The sequence below is a fragment of the Laccaria bicolor genome, genomic scaffold, assembly GCF_000143565.1.
Source record: "Laccaria bicolor S238N-H82 LACBIscaffold_5 genomic scaffold, whole genome shotgun sequence".
In the NCBI taxonomy this organism is placed as follows: domain Eukaryota; kingdom Fungi; phylum Basidiomycota; class Agaricomycetes; order Agaricales; family Hydnangiaceae; genus Laccaria; species Laccaria bicolor.
In genome coordinates, this window is record NW_001889876.1 from 1,351,430 (window position 1) to 1,368,999 (window position 17,570).

Genomic DNA, 17,570 nt, shown 5'->3' on the forward strand with positions numbered 1-17,570 from the left:
GTCATCGTCAAAGAGATACATAGATTATGTCGTGTGTCAAAAAGCAAAACAAATGTAAAGATCTAGAAGGAAGGGAGAGTGGGATAGTGGATAGTAGGGATGGGGTATCGTGTTAGGATAGATAGGATAGGATGTTGAATTTCAAAACCAATAACATCACCTGTCGCCAGCGACAGCTTCCACGTCCAGCCATACGTTATGTCTGGCTCAGGAAAGTGGAGCAGGGGTTTGGGAAGCGAGGGGGAGACGAATTCAAGACGGGGCAGTACATAAATTTCCTCCAACACATCAACGAAGCCAAAGAAGAAGAAAAAAAGGGGAACGAAACCTCAAGCCTGCCCAGGGGCAGAGATCTTCCATGATCCATCACCAGCAGCAGCCAACAGCACGCTCTGCGTCCAATCTTCAACGCCTTCATCTTCATCCTCAGGAAACCCTAAATGGTTCGAGCTGGCAGTAGATACCAACCTCGCTCGCGTTGGATTGGGCCTAATATGGTCTTGTCCCGGAAGTATCAACGAACTCTGTGAGCTCGACATTGGGAATGAAGGCCGATGATCGGGTCCTTTCGCACCCTGATCTTCGGAAATCTTAGGACTAGAACTCCCATCCGAGCTCGAAGGCGATGTCATCTTCTTCGTTCCGTCAGCCGTACAAGGCGGGGATTCTTCAATGCCCAACCCAAACCTCAACGATGGTCCAGCCTCGATCGGTGTGTCCAACACCGGCAACAGGTACGTCGAACTTGTTGAACTCCCCTGAGATGCGGTAACCGCCGACCTCGGCGTAGATATCGACGAATCACTAGCAGCTCTCGGTTGGAGATATGGCGACCCCTCCCGCAAAATCGGGGAAGAGATGAACGAATTCCCAGGACCCAGAGATCCTGCTGATCGTTTGCTGAATAGTTTTCGGAGGGAGGGTTTTCTCCCTTTGAGACGGGGAGAATTCGACCCTGCTGGGGACGGCGGTTCCGTTACGTATGGGGTGAAGCTAGGGAGGGAGAGTATGGGAATCGAACGTCTTCGAGAGTCTCGTTCAGAAGATTGATACGGGAAAGAAACGGGGGTAGAAGCAGAGGCTGGTATAGGGCTGCTGATGAGGGGTCTTTTCGAGATAGCCAAAGGAGACGGTCCAGCAATCTGAGGACTGGCACTCCTCTGTCGATGTTGAGGCTCCACTTTACCTTTAACCTCCTCCAATGGCAAATGCGAAAACGACGGATGCCCAGAAGAAGTAGGCGTCGCTACCGATTCAGCAGAAGACGAAAGTGGGGGTGGGGAGGGAGAGTTTGCGATATTCATAGAATCCTTTCCAGAGGACATCGAGCCATTATCAATCGCCGAAGAAGGCGAGGATGATGAACAACGACTATGCGCGTCCAAATAAAGCGTCGGAACCTCCGGTCTCTCAACCTCCTTGAACCTCCTATGCTGCTGAGCATGTTCTCCTTCCTCCAAAAGCGACGCTTCCTCCTCCGCCGAAGCATGGTAGTCAGAACTCGGGTTATCCGAGGTCGAGTCCCTGTCCATACTCTGCCAGCTTCTCTCCTCCATCGCATCAGAATAACTATCCTCATCCGTGTCGTCGTCACTCATCGTGCTTCCAGAAGCTCTGATATCCAAAACTAAACTCTCTCTTCTGAAATCAATAACCGGAGACGACCCCCATATACCCTCCCCGTCACAAAGCACCTTCAAAAGCGGCGGGCTCATGCTCAAACTCGGGCAAAAGAGGAGGAGCAAGTTGCTCAATGGCATCTTGGTCTCTTTGCTCCTTCCCGCAGTGGCTTTAATCAAATCGACAACAGTTCGTATGAGATCTCGGTTCTCCGGCGGGAGTTGATGGATAAGTGATTTGATAGCATTAAGGAGGGTCTTGGAAGGGGGTCGCATGTCTTGGAAGGAGGGTAGGGCTAACGTGGATAAAGAAGGGGGCTTTCGAATGGCCGGTAACTTCTTGGTTGGCAGCGGGTCAACAAGGTTGCTGTTGCTCTCCTCAATGATGGCCGCATCAAAGTGAGGAAGCAAATGGTTCGTCAGAATAGGTTCTGGAACTATGAAAAAAAAAAATGAGATTTCCGCAATATTGCCGAGGACATATAAATAAACCCACGTTCGCGTAGGAAGGCTCTAAACACAGAAGCCACAGCATGGGGGTCAATATCCCCAGGATCACAGTCTGTCATATCATAGTCGACACCCGTATCAAACTCTGCACGCAGCTTCGACACATGAGCCGGACGACCATTGACACTTTTGAAAAACAAGTAAGCATCTCAATCATCAAGGAAATAAAAATAAAAGACACACCGAAATAGTCCCTCCTCCTGCACGCCCCAAATCAATAAATGCTGAGCACACCGTGCCACCAGGGCAGGCAACATCCTCGTCTCCAGCTCCCTATACTTTGCCTCCCAATCCTCGCTCGACTCATCACCACTACCACCCACATCAATCGCAGTCTCCCTAACCACAACCTCCAAATTCCGTCCAAACACAACCCCACCAGAACTCCTCATCGGTCCCCTCACCAACTTCCCCATCACCGGCTCAGAATGCGAGAAAAACGCATCCGAGTCCGAACTCGACGACACACTATAACTCCCAGAAGGCGCATTCGGCGTCCTCTTCCCTTTCTGCAACAAATGCATATTGACATTCACGCTCGGCGTACTCTGGTTTGAACTCGTCCTGGCCAGCCCATAGTCTGTATGCGACGTGCTGGAATACGAGGACGGCGCATTGGAGCTCGAGAGTGACGCAGATGAAGAGTGCCCCGAGCCAGAAGAGCTCGAATTCATCCCCATCCCCCATTTCCTGCCCATTTTCTCCATGGCCTTCTTGGCCAGTCCAGCAGCAGGCGCAAAGCCGCTCGTCATACTAATCGCCGTTTGTCTGAACGAATTACCACCGCTTGAGGGGGGCGAGATGGCTGACTGCGGTAGTCCTTGCAAATGACTTTCCTGACGTGTCGTTATGGGTATAGGAGCAGAAATAGGCGTGTTGCTTGTAGTCCATGCTGAGAACTGCCCCCGGATGTTGCTCCCCCTGAAACCGCCAGACGCAGGAACTGGGGCAGCAAGCTTGAGCGAGGGATTGTAGCTGTTGTAGTCCAGGGTTGGAGGAGAAGATACCGGGGGAATTACGCCCTCAGATATCGAGTGCGAAGGGTGTTTGAGCTCTGCAGCGGAGGGAGCTGAGGTGGCGATCTGAGGTCTGGGATTATGAACCCCAAGATTAAGTGACATCGAGCGTCGGTCTCTAGCTCGTAGAGCAGCGGCTGAGGTGTCGAACAAGTGTGTTTCAGGAGGAGCAAACGCGCCACCTTCGAAAACAAGGTCGTCACCATCCTCTTCTGGCATGCCAAAGTCGGCGTCAGTGATAAGCGCACTGAGTCGCTTACTACCAGGAACAATCGTATGTGTCGACTGCACAGACTCGGCCATGGACACAGGCCGTGAAGCCCGACTGGCAGACATCGCCCCAGGCCTGATAGTATGATGGCCAATCGTCGAGTCGCTCTTCCTCCACGCTTCCTTCATCTCGCCCTTATCTCCCACAGCCGGTAAAGGTGTCTCCTTCTCCGGCCGCCGTCGTTGCTGAACATGTTCCTCCTCCTCCCGTTCTTTCCTCTGCTGTGCGTCCCTCTCCTCCTCCCCCATGCGCATAAAGTTGACGGCTGACGATATACCCGGACTGATCGGTATTACAGACGACCGATGATTTGATGAAAATACGCTGTCCACAACGAGGTTTGATGTGCTGGTCTGGACAGGGGCTGGGTACTTTTCATTCTTTGGCGGAGGCGGTGGTGGTGGCGGCGACGGATTAGACTGGACGGGCGACTTGGCTGCCTTTTTACCTAAGGAGCTGAATATCTACAACAATGGATGAAACATTAGCTTAATTTGCTTCAGAAACAAGGCAACCCAAGCCAAAATGGGCTTACGGGAGGTGAGGTTGACGAGGACGAGGAAGACGTAGCCTCGATGGGTGACGCAGGCTGGCTTCCATTCTTCGTAAACAGCGTCGAGGCATCTTCAGACTTTTTTCTACGAGCAGCGAAAACGCGTTTGAGTCTATTTCCACCTTTTGATGATGCTGCTGATGATGATGACGGTGGGGGAGCTGCTGATGAAGACGACGGGACGGGTGCTGGGGTGGAAGGCTTGCTCTGGCCGCTTCCCATAGACAAATAGAAAGGTAAAGAGTGGGAAGAGCGGGAAAGTGCGACGGCGGATGAGGATGTGGAGGAGGAGTGATGGCCGTGGGGAGTTTGACGTGGGGCTTGTGTGACATCCTGAGGTGAAATATTATCAGGACGAGCGTCTCTACGCTGCATGGCTGAGGCTGGAGCAACGAGGTGAATGTCAGGTGTGCAGCGTGATGATGGAATGTGTATGTATACGGACCTGCTCGGCTCGACATCGTGGCCGGTCGAAACGGTGATAGTGGATTAGGATATTATTCTATATGGTGAGTTTATCAAGGTGAGATCGTCGTTGTGAGTTTCAAGGACTTACATGTATTATATCGGTCGTGACGACGCAGCAGTGGGAAACAGCGTGAGGACATGGACGCACACGCCAACTTTTCTTTGCCGCCTATTGCCGTACATTTTCGCTTCAAACTCAGGCCGACTCTCAAATGACCACACAGAACAATAGAATGCTTGTCACCTCCGCAATAATCGCAATGTACTAAGTTATCCGTCTACAAGTGTCTCTACAAGCTGATTACCTCTCGATCTGTCTATCAAGGTGGGATCAAAAACTCCTTCACCTGAGGACAACCATCATCAGTACGTTAGTCATTTCGGTCTCAACTCTCACTCACTAATTCATATGTGAAGAATGATGTGGCTATACTAGGCGCCACCTTGACTGTACACACGTTGTCAGCTCGGTCCGTATGTGGGTTAGGGGAAAAGGGGACACTTGCGTAAATTCGGCCACAGGCCTCTGTATAACCCCGAAACGCCTTCCTTGCTAAGTATACTCCATAACGCATCAAGTGCACCATTATACTTGATCGACCCGCCCTGCATACCACTGACCTGCATCTTTCGACGCAATACATCGAATGGATAGGTCAGAGTCTGCGATATTGATCCTGCAAGGGGTTCGTTAGCACCTATCTTTCTTCGACGATCTTCAGGAACGACAAACTGACCTGCCAAGGCCCCACAGCTCAGTTTCCGCGCAATGCTGCTCTTCCCAGGGGGTGTAACAATCCCCCTCAAGAATTCATATGCAGCAAAGTTGATCCCGACGTAAGGAGCAACCCCAACCGCCGTCGTTACCAACCCGCGATACAGCCCCCGCACGCCCCCTTCCTCCTTCATAATCTTAAGGGTCATGCCCCATATTGTAAGTTCTGCCTTGGTATACGGGGAGGTCTTGGCCACTGTAGACGACGCCGTGTGGTATGCGGATGATAGAGCCGTTTTCAGAGGGATCGTGCTCGACACGGTGGCCTTGGGTTTGCTGGGCGCTGCACTGAGGTTCACCGATGCCGTGGCTATTGACAATCGCGAGCGCACGAGGTCTAAGGGGTATGTTGAACCTGCATGCATAATTTTGTCAGTCATCAAGCAGGCAGCCGCTAGGCGATGAATGATCGGAGACGCACAGACAGAGGTTATTCCAGCGAGAGCACCACTCGCTAATCTTTTGGGCGTATCAAGTTCTTTGGATCCATGATGGGTAAACCACTATGAATCGAGACGCGCGACGTCAGCTCGCCCAGCCAATGACAGCTGTCATGAATGATCGCTTACCTTCTTGAGCTGCTCATAGGTCGTAAATTGCACGGCGCTAAGGTGGGTATGGTTAGCCCCTGGCTTACGGTCCGGAAGAACAGCAGACATCCCAAACTCACCTGTAAGGCACGATGCGTAAACAATTGATCCCATTACCTCTCATGAATCCCTTAAAGCCCTCCTCCCTCCACATTCTAACAAGGCTCCTCCAAACGCCCTTGTATTGTGAATCGGATCCCGTAAGCTGTACTTGTCTAAAGAACAACATGCATAAGAAATAATCCATGAATGAAAAATAAGAGGAAAAAAGCACTGTATGATCTTCAGCCGTTCCAGCGGGCTAACGACCGTCCGCGAGGCAGCTCCTGCACATCCTCCAGCTATGAAAGACGAAAGGCGGTCATCATTCCGATCCGTTTCCCCGCCAGATACGCAGAGCAACTCACCGACAAAATAGGATGCCACCTGCGGTGTTAGGAAAATAAAAGAAGATTTCTTTGTAGGTTGTGATTCGACCAGAGCAGTCGAGCTCGACTGAGCGTCAGTAGGCGTTATGCTGGTGGTCATGATGAAATAATGGTAGCAGCTGTACGGTGCATGAACGGTAGAGACTGTTGTATATTGTCGAAGGGTGGATATATCGCTGTAGGATCCTCCCAGAGAGTCTAGTGAATCTAGGAAGGAAGAGAAAAGTCTGGCCGGGCTGTGAGGTAGCTGTGAGCAAGTTGAAGCTGTGAAAGAAAAAGGGCGGAAGGTTAATTGACCGACATCACGTGGGATTCCCTTGTCTTTTCCGACTTGTAATATCCCAAGAGTAATCTCCCTTGTCGATGGCGACACACACACCCATGCACAACACCAGGGACATTCAATCTCATTAAATCCTCATCCCCTTCAGCCCAGTTCAGTCCTCATGACATACCAGAAATAACAGGGCTTACCCGATATATCCTGCTCGCCGTTATCGATAGATTGAGGAAAAGTGCACCACCTTGCACCGTGATTACTTTAGCGCGCACAATCGGAACCAACAGTGTCGCCTGGCTGGCTAAGTATGGCGACCCCACGGAACTCCCTACCTACTCACTCTCCTTCCCGGCTGGACACGTTCATCTTTGATTGGACGATTACATCCCGGTGGTGGTGTTTCGACGCATCAACGTTTCAACCTTCGTTTCAGTCACTAACTCTGATCTATCATTGTAGTCGGCGTTCTTCTGTCCAATACGCTCGCGGAGATTTCACATAGCTTCCGGAATCTGGTTTCAAGCCGCAGCACTCTTATTGGACGAACGTTTGAAGACTCCCGGGCCCCTTCATCACTGACATCATCGCTTATGGTCAACCTTGTAAGTATTTAAAGAGCTGATCGACCGCCTTGGACGAGTTGCTAGCTGGAACTGATGAGATTCCTTCCTTGTTCCGAACCAGGTTTAAGTTAGCATCCCTCGATACAATTCGCTCAACTTTACTTTCTTAGTTCGCGCCGGAGCTCCCGCATCCGGCGGATGCTCAGGGGCCCAGTCGAATGACGTCTACGAAGCCGTCGATCTTCTGTCTTGCTTCTATCCCTTCGTTGGAATGGAAGGCAAGGCAAAACCTCGACCCTATTCCTGGATGCATAACTCAATAGATCCCCTCAAGCACCTTCTGCGAACCACGAAATGATGTAAAAAATAAACCGCATCTAGTGCAACCGAATATTTGGCCATGTAACTCGATATTGTACAAATGAATTAAAGATCCTAAAAATGATTAAAGTAACAGGCACTACTGAGAAGATGCGAATGTGTGTCTGGGCGCCCTTGTGAAAAAGACAAGTACAATAAAACTGGAACCCCGGGAAGGAAAGCTCATGAAAAATGTCATTGAGCATTTGGCGATGTCGGATCCTGCGAATACTCTGGCGGAGCGGTTGTCCCTGAATCCACGCCTGCAACACCAGCGGACACCGCACCCTCAGCCGGAACCGGACCAGCATCAACCTCCTCGGTAATCTGAAGTTCGGGTATAGAAGGCCCCGCACCACCGCCTCCACCAGTTCCCGGCCTTCGTGTGCGTGCAGGAGGAGGCGCCAAGAGCTGGGGCGCAAGGTCTGGACGATATTTAGCCCGCAGCTGGGGAACGATCAACTCTTGCCCCGTCTAATAGAAACCATTCTCATCAAAGGAAGTCCATCCTAATATGCAATCAAGCGCTTACCCCGGAGTTTCTCGACGAGGTGACATCAGACGAGTCTGTATTGCTCGCTGCACCGGCAACGGTGCCCGCCGTCGCAGGCCATATCCCCGTTGTTGGAGGCGTAGTAGGAAGCGACCCAAAAGAAACTTGTGTGCGCAATGTCTCATGTCCGAGTTGGCTCTGAGAATGGCTCTGTGATAACAAAGGAGAAGGTGCATCGCCGACTGGGAGGGGGTTGTAGTTGAATGGCTGGATGATGTCCTCTTCCTTTTTTTCTTGGTGATGGCCGATGATGGAAGACGATCGTCGGCCTGTGCGCCAGCGCCGTACGAAGTAAAGAATCACGGCCAGAATGAAGAACAGTCCGAAGACGCTGCCAACTGAGATACCGGCGATGGCACCCTTGGATAGTTTCGAGCTATGGAGTAGGATTATCTGAGGATGCGCTTAGAAGAGTACAAGAGTCTATACCTCGTCGATGTGGAAGAAGACGCCCTAAGGGAGTGGTACTGAGAACACTGGTATTTGCTTCCGGGAACTAGACAACGCACCGTTGAATTGAAGCTGTTGTGAAGACTTCCGCGTAGTCAACTGCCAAAGTGAGTGGATAGGATGAGTTGAACGGCTGTACAGTGATCTTCAAGGTATGGGATCCGGCACCCAAGTTGCTGCCGTAATAAAGCAACGTCTGTGGTCTGTAGGTCGAACTACTTGTCGTATAATTCGAGGGGTTACCATTATCCATTTGAGCAGAGTAAGGCGCGCCATTGGGACCAACAGGACCATATAATAAGACAGCATCACCTACGAATCCATGTAAAACCCTCTTACTAGGATAAGTACACATGACTCTTACCCTACATAAAAGATTAACGGAATACTTGCGAATGAGATGGGATAACTCACCTGGAAAGTATACGTCACGTAGGACCCAGCGCTCGACGACACACTACAATTGAAGAACAAGGGGTCATAAAAAAAGCAAGAGTAGTAGATCAATACACATACTGTCCATTGCCGCCCGAAAACGTCCCCAGATTGCTAGGATTAGCCGACCACGAGGAATAAGGATAATAACTGAAAGAAGGATCTGAGTCCTGGAAAGTATTCACAATCATAGACTCAGAATCCAATCCTATTGTCGATTGGAATGTTATCTGATTGCCCGTTAGGCACCTGCTTGAGAGTTTGAAATAACAGAACTTACAAAATCCAAGTCGGTGAATGTTTTACCCTGGTTGGTCATTTTCACCGTATGAGCCCCATTCTGCAACGCGACAGTTGCAAAGAGTGTTTTTTGGAAGGAATCCGGGGTGGTTTGGCCATTTACAGGAGGGTACAACTTCGTGTCTATGCCAATTTGATAGAACCCGTGGGTTGAGCGTAACGCTCCATAGATCTGCACGTTGACGCCGTAGAACACAAAGAAAACAGTCGCGCCGTCGACATTCGTTCTCATGTAGCTGCTTTGCGAGTATCTAGATCAGGGTATGAGATATCGCTCGAATCAGCCCCGAAAAGTCGAGAGAGAGACGTACTGGTCAAGAGAGGTGTCATTCTCAGACGTTCCAGCCGTCCAGTCGGACCCAGAGTAGACCAAGAGCGGTGAATAGTCCTCGATGGTAGTCGTGACGTTGGGCATGAAGTCTGCTGGTGGTCTTGTTGGAACAAGGTAAGTCGCGCCAAGTCAGGGAGGATAGTCGGATGTTCCATGGCTAAATTTAAGATCTGTCCAGGATCTGTCAATCCCGCGCTGAGAAAGCTTGCGATCATATGGTTGCAAATAACATAGCAAGTTAAGCACAGCTTCAGGTTGACTCCATGATAGCTATCTACGTAGGCGGGCTACGAGCGGTGATACTGGTCGAACCCATGCTGAGGACGGATTCAGAGCTATTCAAGGCCTGGTGAGTATATACACTTGAGCAAAATCATGCCCAAAGAAAATCAGGGTTCACGGGCATTACTGAAAGGATTGAGTAATCTGGATTGGGGATGATGATAAATTCAATTACCAGGAACAGTTGTGTGGACAGTAGCGCTCAAGGAGCGCTCGGCGCGGTTGAGCTCGGCCATGTCGCACAAGTCTCTGCAACCACCAGTTCCATTCCGTTCACGGCCTTCCCCTCGCTTGTTCAGGCATTTTCACGCCAAGTGTTTGCGGTCCATTGCGTCAAGTGTTGATCAAGTACGCGGAAAGTACTGGTGGTGTGACTTTAACGGCGACGCCACTAGCACGTGCTACTGATCTGACGCGTCAACTTTATTTATAGCATGTAAACAAAACGAGCAAGAAACAAGTCCCGGCACACTTTGAGCCTCGATGAGTATTTCGTCGAGAACCCTTCAAGCTTTGGCTTTACCGATATGCCTACCCTTGCCCCGAGACCGAAATCCAAAGTGTACGACTCCAAGTTGAAGGGCCGTGAGTCGACGCGACGAACGCAGGGTTGAAGAAGGGTTGAAACTGGATTGAATTGTTTTGCTTCTAGCATTTTGTTCTAGCACTTTTTAAGGGCTAATGATGTTCGCTGCTATACTTAGATGAAAAACAAAACCGGCCTGCGAGCGCCAGACGAGCATCAGAATTCATGATGGTCCCGACTTTGTTATTTGTTTTTGTCTGCTCTTCAAGAAACCCGGTCAGCCATCTGGGATTTATTTAAAAGGAAGCGACCACCATGAGATATTGAAAGAGTTATATGAGCAGGTAAGACTCAAGCTTAGTACACTGTTCGGATTGATGATGAGATGGTCAAGAAGTAGGTGAGTACATACTTCATGTTGACGTCATTTCGAGTAGGCCACGATGAAACTTCGAAGCGCGTTAGACTACAAGGCAGCGACCATCCGCGAAGAACGATGACTCAAACCTGCTGGTATTCGGAAAACCTGTGTAACTTGCTACGCCAGGTGGTGTGCATGCTAGACAACATATGCCCTCCCAGACGGTTACCTGTCGCTGTCACCTGTGAACATGCGTTAGTTCGAGACACGACGGTTCCATCCTGCATTTTCCATTGTGCATTCTTTTAACTTCCTCGGACGCCTCGGGCTGCGATCCTTGAAAACAATGCTTAGAGATTTCCTGTTGAAAGTGTACCATTAAGGTTTTACAAGTTAGTAATTAGGTATGATATTCCGGGGGCGCGACAGTATCGCCAGCCGATAGTACGCTGGTTGCTGTTGACGTAACAATCGACCCCGACAACTGCGGTATAATGTTACTTGCACCCGATCTGATTGTCCCCAATGGTGCTGACGGAAGCCCCATCCTTAAACGATCTTTGCTGACTGACCCGTGGTTGTCCTGGAATTCGATTGGCATAAGCAAGGAAACTTGAAAGTTCGAGGCAAGGGGATCCTTACAGCATTCGATGATACGTAATCATCGTACATACCAGAAGCAGGAAAAGTAGATTGGTAACCTGTTGCGATTGCTGGGTTTGAAGAAGATGAGAACGATAGACTGGATGGGTTGTAACTAGGTTGGCTGGCTATGGGCGCGTCTTGGGGTGTCGGTGGGAAGGTGAACGGCTCAACTCTAGGGTGAACGGGGTTCGGTTTTTCTGAGATCGTGCTGGGGTGGTTGCGCCGTTTTCGTATGAAAAGGAAGACGAGACCAGCAAGCGCAAGGAAGGCAAGAGTACTGGTTATAGAAAGCCCGGCGATAGCACCAGTAGGGAAGGTCCTAGAGAACGATGCGTATAGGTGTCACTAACAGCGCAACGCTGATCAGCAGACTTACGACGATGCAGAAATTGCTTGAGTAGTTCCAAAGCTACAAATGCTACTTTGAAGAAGCCTAAATGGGCAAGAGAAAAACTCTTACCTTCCACCAAGAGAGGGAGTAGTGTACACCTCTGCATAGTCAATGGCAAGCGCTTGTCCGGACCCACTCGATGATCCAAATTGTATCTTTAGCGTATGTCCTCCTCTTCCCAGATTGCCTGCATAATATAAGAGTTGTTGGGGCCTGTAAAACTGCTTATTCGTCGTGGAATTTGTCGGAGTGCCACCGTCAACCTGGGCTGAAAACACGGAAACACCATTCGGACCAACTGGACCGTATAACCCCACAGCATCTCCTGCGCATGGCTCGTGAGGACCCTCAACGCTGAATCCTCTAAAAAATACATACCCTAGGCAGATTTCAGTACTTGCTCACGAATAAGTGACACCGAACTTACAGCGAAGGTAAATTCAGCGAAAGCGCCCGGACTTGTTGTGGCACTGTCATTTCCCTACTAAGAACGGCGAGACCCAAAATGATGCAAAGATTCGAACTCACTGCCCAGTGCTGCCTGAAAATGAAGATACAAAATCTGGGGTTCCCCAAGACGAAGCAGGGGAGTAAGAGAAGGAGGGATGTGAGTCTTTGTAAGTGTTCACAATCAACGCTTCATCATCATTTCCGACACTCGTTTGCCATGAAATCTAAATAATGATTTTCACCTAAGCGATGAAGAACAAGGTAAAACAGCGGTCAAACGCACATAATCCACGTCCAAATACGTGTTAGCACCGTTCGTCAATGTAACTGTGTGTACGCCCTTTTGAAGGCTAGTCGAAAACAACGTTTGGTTGAAAGCATCCGGGCTGGCAACTCCATTTCCCGCAGGAAACTGCTGGTTGTCTACCTGGACTTGATAGGGTCCATGGTTGCCACGCTTGGCGCCATATATCCCAACTGAAGTCCCAAAGAATGTGAAGGACATGGTCGTATTTGCACTCTGGGTCAAAGTGAAGCTACTTTGCGAATACCTAGCGGTCCGACCAAACATCAAGCACTATCCTTTGTATGAGAATCAGATACTTACTTGTCCGCTGACGAGTCGGCAGAAGTCCCAGACGACCAATTAGTAGAGTAGATCAGGAAGGGCGAGGTATCCTCAATGATAGCCTGGAAAGAAGGCATTGTAGCACAAACTTTGGCACTTGCTGACGGTTTGCGGATTCGTGAAGCAGTCTGAAGCCTTGTAACATTCAGCCCAGCGGCAGTAGCCGGCCGATGCTTGTGAGTGCCATCTGGAGACTGGCTTCTATAGTGATTAAAGGTAGTTCTTTATCAAGTTCTAAATTTTGACGTGAATACAAACAACGCGTCAACACCACAACCACACAATTTTTGGAGCTCGTTAAGAGTCTGTCCTTCTCCAATCAACGAACGCTGTACAGAAGTTTACAGAACTGAGAAGCATGCGGTTATCAAACCTGGGGCTTAGCCTCTCGTATGGGCCGGGTATTGTAAGGTTCCCTTAGCCCTATTGCCTCCTTGATTATAATCAAACATGTGCGATATATTTCACCTTAAACAAGGGGTAATCGGGCAGTTAAGCGAAGTATTTGACAGATTCCATGACAAATTAATCATTTTTGCATCTTTTATGTAATTAGAACAAACCTATGGGAAGTTTTTTATTCTGACAGTGTGTTTGTCTATTGTGCAAGGGCGACACCCAAATGGGTGACTTTCCGTAACTCAAATCTATAAAAATGAATAAATTTGACCCTTATCGGAGTTTGAAACGAGAACTTCACAGGAGAGTTTATTGAAGTGAATAAACCGTAACGCCAACTGATTAGATTCTATTTGATGTATTTGCTTGCCTTGTACAAACTCACTTCCCTCCCATCTGAGCTGCTCTGAGGTCGTGTAGGCCTGTGGATGGGTTTATTATACTGATTGTTCATCCACCCCGCTGTAAAATTAGACCACACGCTGGGTGAAGCCCAAAAAATCCCAAGTTGAGCTGAACATGGCTGTGGATCAGTGAGTTAGGTGTCAAGAAGGGTGTTTGTAAAGGGAGCAGCAGTTTCCGGGAGGGGATTTTGTAGCCATAAGACATTGACACTTCTAATAGACTCTGTAGTGGCTTTGAACTGCAACAAGAGGGAGCAGAATGCCCCAGCCGTAGGAGAGTAGTAGGGGATGAGGTAGAGCTGACTAAGCCATGTGGGAAGGAATCATACCCAGGAAGGAAAGGTGTCCCCTTGGCAGGGTTGATTCCAGCGTTTGAAATCTGTTCGAGGGGTCTGTACCCTCTGAATAGATTAAGGTTTGTAACTGGGTTCCAACCAGGGACTCCATCAGAGTCGAACCCTTACAAGACTCGGCATCCCGGCAAAGGACCCTAGATTTCGTCGATTTATTCAAATCTAGAGAATTTGTGTTACGGAAAGTCACCCAATGTAAAGTAATTGTTGCCAATATTTTTAAAATGTGTCTTAAGGTACATCCACAGGACAAAAAGCTGTTAAGAATAAAAATTTGTAAATAGAACAGATTTCAGGAACAATTTAGTTTGTCTCTTCGGCACTAGGCAAAACTTTAATTTTTACCAAAGCTTCGCCTGGGGAACACAGTTGTGGACAGATTTAAACAATAAGCACATTAATTGTTTTTATTGCGTCAGCCCCCTTGAACAACCAGCAAACTTACTGTCACAATAAAAAAATTCCCATACCTCTGTTCTAATTACATAACAGGTGCAAAAATGATAAGTTTGTCACGGAATCCGTCAAAGACTTCGCTCAACTGCCCGATCACCTCTTGTTTACAGTGTTTTACCTTGATATGCCAGCTTGATGGACAAATTTGATGTAGAAGCTCAGCGCCAACCGCCGGACCTCCGAACCCCGGAACGCGGGTGTTGTTGAGCGCGCTTGGCCTTGCAAGTTGCAACCTCAAGAAATGCAGACAAAGGCGACTCCGCCAATCAACACAAAAATAAGAGCTGGAATTTTATCGGCCCGATTCTAGCCAAATTCTGCAGCGAGATCGGGTACAAGCACACTAGTCAGCAACGGCGCTATTAACGAAATAATCACGAGATGGCAGGGGAAGGTACCTCTATCTCATAAGCCATAAATGAGTGACAGAGTTTGTCGTCTCCGTCAAAACCGAGCTGTTCCGTTCTGGCATCGGCTTACTAGCCAGACGAGGCATCGTTTCGAGAGACAACCATTGATTGTCCTGATCGAAAGCAGACGTACCCGCTCCGACTAGATCGAAGACGGGACTTCTTCTGGTTGGTGAAGCCTCTGAAATGAGGAGTAGGGGGAAAAGGTGAAGAGGATTGTTACAATCTGAGTTTCATAGCTATACCCGCATTTTTGTCAGGTATACTTACTGTTGAACATAGCATTGAGATCATCTTAGAAAACATACCATTACAACGATAGGTCAGTGGTTATGTATGATATTCCGGAGGCGGAACAGTGTCGCCAACTAGTGGGTCCGTGGTAGCTGGTAAGATGGGGGTCGACCCCGAGGGCTGTGGTATAGTATAAGAGGTATCTGAAGCCATCACTCGCGATCCCAGTGGTGCTGATGGGGTTCCCATCCCAAGACGGTCTTTGGTGACTGGTCTGCGGGCTTCCTAAGATACAAGGGGAGTAAGGACAAGGTAACTCAGAAGCAAAGCAGAATCGTACAGCGGTTGATGTAACATAATTATCGTAGAGCCTAGTAGCAGAAAAAGTAGATGGGTAACCTGTTGTAGTTGTTGGATCCGACGACGAAGTGAATGATAAATCGGATGGGTTGTGATTGTGATTGGGGTGATGATGATTTTGATTGACTATGGAAACATTTTGGGGCGTCGGCTGGAAGGAGAACGGCTCAACTCTGAGGCCACTCATGGTCGGCGTTTCAGGATCTGTCCTTAGGGAGCTGAAGAGGTGGTTTTTGTGTCTTTGTAGAAAGAGGAAGACGACGGCAGCAAGCGCAAGAAAAGCAAGTGTGCTGGTTATGGCGAGCCCAACGGTAGCACCAATGGGGAAAGCCCTAGATAACAATGAGTGTAGGTGCTAGTAGATTCACTACATCAACCAAGAGAGACTCACGAAGCTACACGAACTGGTAGAGTTGTTCCAAAGCTATAGGTTTTGATTTAACAACGCCCACATGGTAAGGCGAGATATTCTTACCTTCCACCAAGAGAAGGGGTAGTGTACACCTCCGCATAGTCAATGGCGAGTGCCTGGTTAGACCCGCTTGACGACCCAAATTGTATCTTTAGCGTATGTATACCGCTTCCCAGATTGCTGCCGTAATATAGCAGTTGTTGGGGTCTGTAAAACTGCTTATTCGTTGTGGAATTCATGGGTGTGCCGCCATCAACCTGGACTGAGAACGCAGCAGCACCACTCGGACCAACTGGACCATATAACCCCACAGCATCACCTGCGCATGGTTGGTATAAAACTCCAGCGCTGAATCCTCTAAGAAATACATACCCTAAGCAGATTTCAGTATTTCGACGCAGGACAATGGATACCTAACTCACAGCGAAAGTAAATTCGGCGAAAGCGCCCGGCGTTGTTGTGGCACTGTCATTTCCCTTGCTAAGAAGGCGAGACGCAAAACGATTCAAACATTCAAACTCACTGCCCGGTGCTGCCTGAAAACGAGGATACAAAATCTGGAGTTCCCCAAGACGACGTGGGGGAGTAGGAGAAAGCTGGATGTGAGTCCTGGTAAGTGTTCACGATAAGAGTTTCAGCATCGTTTCCAACACTCGTTTGCCACGAAACCTGAACATGTCAATTATTCTCCGCAGCAATGATGAGCAAGGGGCAGGACACACATAGTCCACGTCCAGATACGTGTTTGCGTTATTGGTCAATGTGACTGTGTGCAATCCATTTTGTAGGTTAGTCGAAAACAGCGTTTGGTTAAAGGCATCCGGGGTGGCAACTCCATTTCCGATGGGATACTGTTGGTTATCAACCTGAACTTGATAGGGACCGTGATTGCCACGCTTGGCGCCATATATCCCAACATAGGTCCCAAAGAATGTGAAAGACATCGTCGCATTTGCGGCCTGGGTCACAGTGAAGCTGCTCTGCGTGTACCTGGCAGTCCAACCGACATCAAGTATCATCTTTTGTCTGAGGACTAGATACTTACTTGTCCGCTGAGGAGTCGTCTGCGGAGGTCCCAGCCCTCCAATTAGCAGAATAAACCAGGAATGGCGCGGTATCTTCGACGATAGCCTGGAAAGATGGCATGAAGAGCAGGCAAGGTTTCGGCGCTTATTGAGAGTTTGCGGTTCCCAGCGGCCTGTGGGACATTCGAATGTTCAAAGTGGTTGCACCTGGGTTGCACACTCTGCCGGCCGAATGCTGGAGGTTTGGAGCAAGTTTGGAGCGCTCCTTGAGCGCTCCCATAGTGATCAGATGGTTTGACACGCGGATGCGGTATGTAGTGATAAAAGTCAAGTTATATACTATGCCCTATCAGTACTTCGGCAGACCCTCTCAGTCGGCACTTTCCTGATCTCAGACTTTCCACAAAACATCTTGCCACGAAATTTGATACAGGGCCTCCTGGGTATAATCCAATCTAACTCCGCTTTTTTTCGTCAAAAAAAAACGAAGAATTGGCGAAGTTCTGTTTTTTGACCAGTCACGGTCTGTCACGTTCATCCGCCAAAAAATGTGACATTTGTGACCGCCGACTGAGAGGGTCTGCCGAAGTACTGATATAGCATAGTATAGACAACGTTTGATGCCCATGACGAGTCAGACGAGACGGGTCCTCATCTGGAAACAGAACATTGTCTACATAGACCTATGTAGACGTATAGTGATCGGTAGGCCCGTTGATAGCCTCCTCCTAT

General features: G+C 49.0%; 5 protein-coding genes across 5 annotated transcripts; all 5 read right to left on the reverse strand.

The window, feature by feature from the left end:
- Positions 1-329: 329 nt before the first annotated feature.
- Positions 330-4,430, reverse strand: LACBIDRAFT_324262 (uncharacterized protein; the record flags this gene model as incomplete). The annotated part of the gene is made up of 5 exons (XM_001877823.1): positions 330-2,056; positions 2,116-2,255; positions 2,313-3,880; positions 3,952-4,352; positions 4,415-4,430. The coding sequence occupies 5 exons, from the start codon at positions 4,428-4,430 to the stop codon at positions 330-332; spliced, it is 3,852 nt and encodes a 1,283-aa protein (XP_001877858.1).
- A 28-nt stretch (positions 4,431-4,458) lies between these two features.
- Positions 4,459-6,330, reverse strand: LACBIDRAFT_247279 (uncharacterized protein; the record flags this gene model as incomplete). The annotated part of the gene is made up of 8 exons (XM_001877824.1): positions 4,459-4,520; positions 4,829-4,885; positions 4,938-5,114; positions 5,175-5,567; positions 5,634-5,715; positions 5,782-5,818; positions 5,883-6,017; positions 6,077-6,330. The coding sequence occupies 8 exons, from the start codon at positions 6,328-6,330 to the stop codon at positions 4,459-4,461; spliced, it is 1,197 nt and encodes a 398-aa protein (XP_001877859.1).
- Positions 6,331-7,452: 1,122 nt separating this feature from the next.
- On the reverse strand, positions 7,453-9,586 carry LACBIDRAFT_293185 (uncharacterized protein; the record flags this gene model as incomplete). The annotated part of the gene is made up of 9 exons (XM_001877825.1): positions 7,453-7,907; positions 7,966-8,362; positions 8,416-8,439; positions 8,496-8,535; positions 8,753-8,768; positions 8,851-8,893; positions 8,953-9,041; positions 9,152-9,422; positions 9,483-9,586. 9 exons carry the CDS (start codon positions 9,584-9,586, stop codon positions 7,629-7,631), a joined length of 1,263 nt encoding a protein of 420 aa, XP_001877860.1. The 3' UTR covers positions 7,453-7,628.
- Positions 9,587-11,220: 1,634 nt separating this feature from the next.
- LACBIDRAFT_313970 (uncharacterized protein) lies at positions 11,221-12,862 on the reverse strand (the record flags this gene model as incomplete). The annotated part of the gene is made up of 7 exons (XM_001877826.1): positions 11,221-11,635; positions 11,693-11,725; positions 11,777-12,070; positions 12,135-12,188; positions 12,236-12,381; positions 12,441-12,708; positions 12,765-12,862. The coding sequence occupies 7 exons, from the start codon at positions 12,860-12,862 to the stop codon at positions 11,221-11,223; spliced, it is 1,308 nt and encodes a 435-aa protein (XP_001877861.1).
- Positions 12,863-14,244: 1,382 nt separating this feature from the next.
- LACBIDRAFT_324266 (uncharacterized protein) lies at positions 14,245-16,959 on the reverse strand (the record flags this gene model as incomplete). The annotated part of the gene is made up of 13 exons (XM_001877827.1): positions 14,245-14,297; positions 14,387-14,418; positions 14,516-14,630; positions 14,878-14,988; positions 15,078-15,101; positions 15,177-15,733; positions 15,793-15,825; positions 15,877-16,161; positions 16,182-16,186; positions 16,236-16,293; positions 16,337-16,482; positions 16,536-16,803; positions 16,859-16,959. The coding sequence occupies 13 exons, from the start codon at positions 16,957-16,959 to the stop codon at positions 14,245-14,247; spliced, it is 1,788 nt and encodes a 595-aa protein (XP_001877862.1).
- Between the last annotated feature and the right edge of the window lie 611 nt (positions 16,960-17,570).